At 39.5% G+C, this 8,725-nt stretch overlaps 1 protein-coding gene across 1 annotated transcript in view; it reads right to left on the bottom strand.

Moving 5' to 3' along the window:
• Positions 1 to 1,001: 1,001 nt before the first annotated feature.
• Positions 1,002 to 8,725, bottom strand: part of RSAD2 (radical S-adenosyl methionine domain containing 2) — an 8,281-nt gene continuing 557 nt past the window's right edge. The window contains exons 2-7 of the mRNA XM_017744908.1: positions 8,544 to 8,721; positions 8,199 to 8,360; positions 7,512 to 7,741; positions 6,547 to 6,696; positions 4,852 to 4,884; positions 1,002 to 4,281 (exon numbers count right to left, since the gene is read on the bottom strand). Of these exons, the coding sequence (XP_017600397.1) occupies positions 4,117 to 4,281; positions 4,852 to 4,884; positions 6,547 to 6,696; positions 7,512 to 7,741; positions 8,199 to 8,360; positions 8,544 to 8,721 (918 nt within the window). The 3' untranslated portion in view covers positions 1,002 to 4,116. The remainder of the gene's footprint in view (positions 4,282 to 4,851; positions 4,885 to 6,546; positions 6,697 to 7,511; positions 7,742 to 8,198; positions 8,361 to 8,543; positions 8,722 to 8,725) is intronic.

Genomic DNA, 8,725 nt, shown 5'->3' with positions numbered 1-8,725 from the left:
GAGCCGAGCCGCCGGTTTTACCGTGGGGTTTTTCATCTGCTTGAAGCAATAGCACCTCGGGTTGCCTGAGCGTGATAGCCCGGGCCTAGCAGGTCCGTCAGCGGCAGAGAGAACAACGGGGCTGGTTGTGCAGAGGAGGCGGGGGTTTGTCCTGCCTTCCAGGGAAGGAAGGAGGGGAGCGCACGGGAACCATGACGGGCACGGCTCTTCTGCGAGCGCTGTTCGAGCCTCCCTGTTGCTGGTGTCTGTACGGAGCAAGGGCCGGTGCTCCTGCGACAGGCAGGGAGGCACAGCAGGATGCACACCGAGCTGGCGTGCGAATGGGAGCTGTGTGGTGGGTTCATCCGGCACAGCTCAGCCCTGGCCCGGGCCGCTGCGGGGGTGACACACCGCCCAGCAGCCACCCCGCGCACGGGGCACACAGCATCTCGCTGCGGCACTGCTGTTGGGCACCCTCAGACCACCGCAATATGCGGGGGGGGGATGGCACGGGGGGGGGGGGCGGAAAAAGCTAAGCATCCTCTCACACACAGCCAAATACTGTGAAAAGCTCAATTCAGATTGTCTAGTACAAGAGTTTACACCGAGCCTGAAGATGGAAGATGAGCTTGAGAAGCTGCTTGTCTCCAGTCTTCTAAATAGACTGTCTTTTCTCTCTTATTTACCATAACAGAAGATAATCTTATTTTTGTCCCCGGATATTTATGGATAGCTGTGCCTTTCATATCAGCTGTCGTCTGAACAGCACAAGGTATTTGAACTGTCTTCTCTCAGCACAGCCCAGTCCACTCAGGCTTGTAACAAGTGCCTTTCATCACGAGGAGAATCACCACCATTGTTCTCCATTTCAGCCTAGATGCTGCCCTTGGCACCGTGCAAGCAGCTCCCCCCCCCTCCCCAAATACAGACTAAACGCATCCAGAATTACAGATCTCTTGTGAATGCAGCCACACACTCTGTGAGTATGGCTTATATTACAGGAAAAAAAAATACAGACAAACTTAGGAAAATAGAAACATTTATTGAAATGTGCAAGACACTCGTGAAATACTTAGCACTAATTATTTGACACTATTACTCCAAAATTCAGCATTTGTAACATTCAAATATATCAGCATCCTTCACACGGAAAAAGAGGGCATCCTAAAGTGCATCTTAAGTGACAATTTTACTCATTAGCCTAGGTATAGTCACAATTTTATCATTCTCTCAAACACTCATTGTCTTCAAATTTTTTACTATACTAACTGTATGATGTTAGTAGAATGCAGCGTTAGTTCCTAATTCAGCTTGTTTAGCAAGTGCTTAGCTGCAATACTATGATATTACACACAAATATACAATTAAGCATATCTGTGTTTATAAGACTTAAATTTAATCCTGACTTTTCAGGATCACGGCATATCTGTAATCCCTAAACCTGGGAGTAACCCTGTTGAATTCAGTTTTATTTTTCTAGTCCCATACTGAAAGGTAGCCCCTACTACATAATGAAAGCCTAAAGTCCACTTTTGGTCCAATATGAACTGTGTTTATAATTTTTTTAAAATAAACTAGATTAATCAACTGTAGCCAAATTTTTGTTGTTTTACACAACAATAGATTTTGTGTATAAAAATGCCAATAGCTGTTCATTAACTTAAATAACTCTCAGTCAAACTGTGTAATGTCAGATTCTTCATTTCTGATTTACACAACTCGTATTTCCTTTGAAAAAGAGTATCACACAGAGCAGAAACTTTTTATTAATTATGTATGGTAGCAAGAGGTGATCTAAAATCCCTAATATTTTAAGAAGGTAAGAATGTAGAACCTTCTAACAAAAGCCATCTTAAATGTCTGTCCATTATTTACTGGATTTTGACATTTTTAGCTCCTTGTTTCTCCTGCAGCTTCCTCCATAGGCATAGAGGAAGCAAAAGAATAACCATTTACAGGGTAAAATGCAAAGCAAAGAATGTCAGGATTTCTGGATCTGAACAGGAGTTTGCATACCTCACATCTGAGTGCTGTGCTACAGCTGGCATTTTCTGCAGAAGCTGCAAGGTGGTAGATTTTTGGTACATTGATGCACTAAATCTTTGCCCATGCTGGGACTGAGCCAGCAGCAGAGGAAAATGCTTCTTTTCTATCAGTGTGGTGTAGGTACTGGGGAAGAGACTAGATTTAATATCTGGGCAGGGGAAGTCAAACCCCAGTTACATAAATTTGCACTGCCCATAGAGCCAGGCAGAATTCCAGCCAAGGTCAGTGAAACAGCTGCCAGAAGACTGTGGGGTTACTGTGTGTGGGCCGCATTTTAAATGTCACTTTGTGTTAATACAAGAAAAAAAAAATACTCAAATGCCAGTGTCTAGGAAGTGTTGTGATTGCAAAATTCAAAATACAAAGGGACAAAAGAGCACCACTGAGTATACTTACAGTTAGGATAGTAAAAATAGAAACTGAAGGAATTATAAATGGAAACATTTTCACAGTGCATTCAGAGTAGCACTCTCCTTTACACAGAAGTAGCAGCTCCTATTTAAGCATTTTCCCCTTCAACTTTGAAGATCCATTAGGTGAATACAAAACATTTCTATCAAAAACCTCTTAAAAAATCAACTAACATTTCCAAAAAAAATGAAAGAAGGTGTCACTTTCTCTACGTGGTACATTTAATGCATGCTGGCTCCCAACTGCTGCAAATATTTAAATGTGTGAGACAGCCCAGACATTGAGTTCAGTGGACAGGACGAATGAGTAGTGCTGTCTCACTTCTGCTCTGTGCAGTGCTTATCCCCATGCCCTTCAGAGAGAGGGAGGATGGGACTAGTTAAATTTTAAAAACCTCAATTATAAAGCCATAACAATTGCCAGAAAACCAAGAATGAGGGCAGTATATTAGATTATTTTTCAGTTTTTGGGGATTTTTCTTATTTTTCTGTATTTTATATTGATGCTACCTGTTCTTAAAATCATAAGCAGCTCTCACAAAACCCAATTAGTTTCATTTAATGTCTGCAGCTTTGTAACCAGCAAGCTAATTAGTTACTGAGACAAGCAACTTTTAAAACAAGGTTGTTTGATATATGAACTTTGTTGTTTGTAATTCCATGGCTTAGCAAAAAAAAAAGCTAGTATGCAACAGAAGATGTATGTAGGTTGTTCTACATGGTATTAATTAGTTTGAGAAAGAATCTTCATCAGAACTGTATGCACACAGAGAGAATATAGTTAAAAATAATAAATCAATATTTACAAATGAAAGGAAAATGGAGCAATTAATTAATAAAATGAAAACAATGTTTCACTGTAAATATTTGTTAGAACCAAGGACATTGACAGTGTGAAATATGATGTTGTTTGTCATTAGGTAAAATGTACTTCTAGGTTTTAGGACGCACAAATACAATATTTTTTCATGACTAAAAATATGTTTTCACAGAAAATTACATCCCCCAACATTTTTGCAAATATCATGTGTATATAGAGGAGAGGGAGAAGATGATATTACAGTTAAATCTTAAAGAATGAAAAGTGACATTTTTTTCACCTTTATTTCCTTTTAAATACATGGTTACTTAATGATTCCTAAATTCTTACCCTCTATTACCCCTGAAAAAGGCAGAGGGTGCTTCCAGAGGCCTGCCAGCTGGCCCTTGTGTGATCTACTGAGGAACTGCAATCCATCTTTCCCTGAGAAACAGGCAGAATGCATTCCCCTATAAGAATTTTGACTTCTCCATCATTACAGCTGTTTATAATGAATTAGAGATTGGGGTGTTTTTTGGTTTATTATCTGGCATGCACACTCATGTAGTGTTTTATAAACATTTCCTACATGACATTATGTTAACAGTTTGCATTTAAGTCCTTTGTGCAATGGACTAGAAAGTTTATTTCAGAGATCTGTTCATGTGAAAGCTCTGAAAGTACTTGGTCATGTTTAAGAAAATAATAAACAACATAACCTGCTTTTAAAAAACATGTAACATGTTCACATATAGAGTTATACTGAACATCAGTCTGTGTAAAATACCAAGTGTAGTTAAAAGCATTAGATACAAGTATACACTCACCTATAAATATACACCTATTTTTACAGAATGCACTGCCCTAACTCAGTATATTGAGTCACCAGTCCAGTTTCATGTCAGCTTTACTCCATACATACTTTCCCCCTCTTCTTAGGAACATCTTCTCATCAAATCCACTGAATTTTATAGCTGCTTCTACACCAACATCCAGGATAGATTTGGAAGGCTCTTTCCGTCCATTTCTACAGTTTAGAAAACGCATCTGGAACATCAATATACAAGATGATAAGATGTTGGAAAGTCAATTTCCACAAGCTTAATTTTTCTACAGACTTAAGCAAGCTGGACTGCAATTCCACAAAAGCCTTTGTAAGTGCATGAAGAGGTTCACTCTAGTCCTTAGAAGGCTCAAAAACGCATGGTTAAACATGTGACCTATCTTAGCAGGAACAAAACAATATCATAATTCATGAAGATTAAACGTTGGCTCTTCAGTTACATGTAAACTAAGTAGGCACTTTGAAACTTAACTTTCAGGGCAAGTTCTGTATTTTTATATTACAGAAGAAAAAAAGCAAAGATGTCCTGCAAAAATAGACATCTACACTTTAACATTTGTGATGCAGTGATTATGCATGCAAGCTGATGGCAACTTCTCCTTAGGTCATACTATATTATAGTTCACAATATGTCTGATGGGAATAAATCACATCTGTTCCTTGTACTACATGGTAAAATTGTTTTATAGAATGCAGAGTAAATTTAACTGGTTTTCACTGTTGTATACATACATATATTAGCATACAAATACCACGTATCAAAAAAGACTTACATATTCATCCAGAATGAGGTATGAATCCCTCATCTGTAATAGAACAAAAGGAAAAACTAAATTAATATACAAATCAAAATTCCATTATAGTGAAAAACGAGGGACAAAACAAACAACTATTCATTCAAAGTCTGATACAAATCTTTGAAACAGTTGCTGTATGACCACTGTTTCAGTGAGCTTGGATGAAATTTATAGAAATAAATTACAGAATTGCTAGAATAACTTTATGTATGAATAAATTAATAATTCTTGGAATATGACCTGTCCAGTTTCTAATTGAAATGTAGGTGTCCAACTGGATAAAGGTGTTTTAAATAATATCCAAGTTTTCTATTAACTTCTACACCAGAAGAACTTAAGAGTTTTGCATGCTGGAATGATTATGCCATTTTCCAAGCAAATGACATGACCATTTAAACTGGGGTATTTAATCATTACCCCACCAGACAAAGGTGTTCTCCCAGCTCAAAGGTAAAAAAGCTCTCAGGTCTGCACCAAGAAATAGGCCAACAGCTGAAATAAGACAGGTTTGCTTAGCTAAATGGGCATCTCCTAAGTAATCCTCCTTAAAATTCTCTGGGTAGCTGGAGCTTGCTGCTGTGTAGGACAGGAAATCTGATCAGTTTGGTGTCCCTCTTTCACACAGGTTTACCAGAAATCAGAAACAGTCTTCTGGAAGCAAACCTACCATGGGAAGCCTTTTTCGTAGGACTTCTTTTATGAAAAAATAAAAGTAGAAACAGTTCTGGGTTCTCATCTTTACCCCTTCTCTGATGAGTGCTCCCTCCCACCAAAAGCCTTGAACTGCACAGTCCCACTTTTATGTCTTACATAGCAAAGGCAACCCAGTCTGCTCACTTGAGCTCTCCATACATTAAGAAGTAAACTGTAAATGGAGTCTTAATCTGTGGAGAGGAAAAGGAACACAAGATGGAAGATTTAAGGCACTCCTGAACTTGATTCAACTTGGTATTTCCTCACTTAGCTCATAAACTTTCTGAACGATGAGTCTTCTTACTCTTCCCATCCCATGTTTAGGGTCTGTAGGCATTTACAAAATGGCCAGAGCTCCACCCTTAGGCACCAAAGTACTTTAGTGTGGCTAGTGTAAGCTGGATGGCAGCTGATCAAGTTAACTGGTAGGCTCTGCAGGAGCACAAAGAGTCTTCTCCTGAATAAAGAGCCTAAGTGTGCAATCCAAAGGAGTTCAGACAGAAAATGTTAGAAATGTAAATTTATTGTGAGCGGGATTACCTAAAACCACTAAATATATTGCTGGCTGCCATGCTGTCTTACTTCATGTAGGTTGATGACACTGGCATAGTGTAACATCATAGTGAATTTCTGTCAGGAAACAATACTTAGAGTATAAATTGTGTTTATATTAACTTTGAACCTTTTCAGGATCTTGCGCCCAAGTCAGGAAGAGTACTCCCACTGGTGTCCACAGGACTGGAATCAAAGGGTTTTTACTGTTTTGCTAATAACTTTGTTGTCAATGAAAATCCTAAAAGAAAATTAAAACTCTTGGCTTCCACCATTACAAAACCAGTTGCTGATAAAGTTGTACTGCACCTCTTCTAAGCCACCTTTAATAGGAAAAATACTAATTGCCATGAAGGTTTCTTGTTCCTTTCAAATATTTTAACATTATTTAAAAACAAAGTTACAAAAGGACAGTTTAATTTTTACCTTCTGATTAGATTCAGGTACCAAACAGGAGACATCTTTGTGGCGATCCAGGAATCGATCAAAATCTTCATCACTAATAACAAATTTTTCTGCTTCTCTTAGAGCATCCTCACCACTGTTCTCTCCTTCGATAAGCAGGCACTGGAATACCTGAACACAGTAAACACCTGGTTAAGACTTTATGTTTTCGCTTGCCTTGAGGATAACAGTCTCAGTAGCAGTGTCTTTAATTTTTCTGTCAGTGGAGTCACACTGACACAATTTGTGATAACCGAATACTACACAAAGGGCATGGTGCAGATTTATTTTTTGTAAATTAACATTACAGAGTTTTAAATGTTATAAATGATGATTTTCCTTACCATCTGAGATTTCACTTACAGTGTGTTTTGGTGTTTGGTTTTTTTTTCTGAGTAATTCAGTGTGCATAAAAAATCACATGAAGCAAATATTGAGAAATTATTCCACAAGTTCTCCCATATTTATGTCACATAATCTCTACCCATTTTCAGAGTTATTTCTAGTAAAAAATCATGTGTGTACAGTAACCTCTAATGCTCTATAAGAGAAAATTAATATACACTTACATCTTGCTAACAATATATTGACTTTAATGTTCAGTAATTTTTCCTAATTTTCTCTACACCATAACATATTTTCACATGTTAAAGGCTTTCTGTATTAATTTTAATATAATAAAACAACCTAGATCTACACACACTGAAACAGTAATTTTCTGTACATAACAAAATCCAAAAAAGATTCTTGATCTACTGGGCTCCATTTAAGTGCAGAAAGAGAGAGAACCTATCTCAGCACTATGCAACATTGACAAGAAGGCTCCTAACACCAGCCTAAGCTGGAACTAAAGATAAGACTCGGGTAAAATAGAGGTTCAGACAACTCCAGGACTTCATTATTACATTTCTTTGAACAGGAAATCTGTAGTAACACTACTTTCTTACCTTCCAGCGCACAGGGTTGAGTGCCTTGATCTGCTCATTCATATCTTCCTCAACATTAAATCTGTTGATGACTGAATTTATTTTAAAAGCAACAGCATACTCTCGGCACCACTGTCTCAGTTTATGCAGATTTTCTACATGGTTCTTCTTTCCTTGACGACGGCCAATTAAAATGTTGACATCCTCATCAAAACTATCACATGAAATTGCCAGAATATCTAAATATTCACCTGAAAACAAGTTTTAAAAATTGATTAATATCTAGTCCCTCAGCTAAAAGCTGTCAGGACTCTGCTCGCTTTCACTTCCTTATCATCTCTCATGAAACGCCATGTAAATACAGTTCTGTGGAGTCATCCCATCAACCACAAAAGCCACATCAACAGCAGCATCAAAACGTAGTTTGTGTGTGTGTGCGCGTGTGTGTGTGTGTCCCCAGCATTATGGAGACAGGCGGAACTATTGTTTTGTTACACCATTATACCAAAAATTTTTTGGTATAATGCCTATATTCACAACAGATAATCAACACTGTTTCACTGGTATTTACATTTGGTTTGCATTTACTATAAATGAACCACTAAGAAACCATCTCCCACTTGCTCCCAAGCCCATCTATGGGTGAGGCTGCCCCGTGGAGGCTCCCCAGCCCTGCCAGTGCAGCTGTGCCCACTGGTTCCTCCTTACCATACTTCTCGAACCACTGCTTTCTGATCAGGCTGCCATTGCTAACGATGCTGACACTTGGGAGCTCCAACTCCTGCTTGCAAAACTGGACCAGTTTGCCTACAAATTCGCCTCTGTCCTGAAGAAACGGTTCTCCTCCCGAGAAATTGATTTTCTCCATTCCTAGAGAAGGACCAAAGTAAGATGCTGTGAACTTCTGCTGCCCATCGCCTGCTCCTGCTCAACGCTATCAGTGTCCCACGGCAGAGGGACAGGGACATCCCCGGGATAACTTTTTCGATGGCACTTGGTCCTGCGGGGTCCTCCCTTCCCGGTTCCCTCCGGCCGCCCCTCCTCTGGACTCACCAGCCTCCTTGAGCATCGCCAGCCCTCGCTTGGCTTCCTCCAGGGGCAGCACGAAGGAGGTCTTGGCCGTATGGAAGCAGAAGCCGCACTTGTAGTTGCACTGCCGGGTGAAGTGGTAATTGACGCTGGTGGGTGTCGGGGCCGCATCCTCCCATTCCCGCTCCCGCTCCGGCCGGGGGGCC

The sequence above is a fragment of the Corvus brachyrhynchos genome, unplaced genomic scaffold (assembly GCF_000691975.1).
Source record: "Corvus brachyrhynchos isolate BGI_N302 unplaced genomic scaffold, ASM69197v1 scaffold116, whole genome shotgun sequence".
Lineage (NCBI taxonomy): Eukaryota > Metazoa > Chordata > Aves > Passeriformes > Corvidae > Corvus > Corvus brachyrhynchos.
Note: the sequence above shows the minus strand (reverse complement) of the source record. Positions and strands in the feature narration are given on the sequence as shown.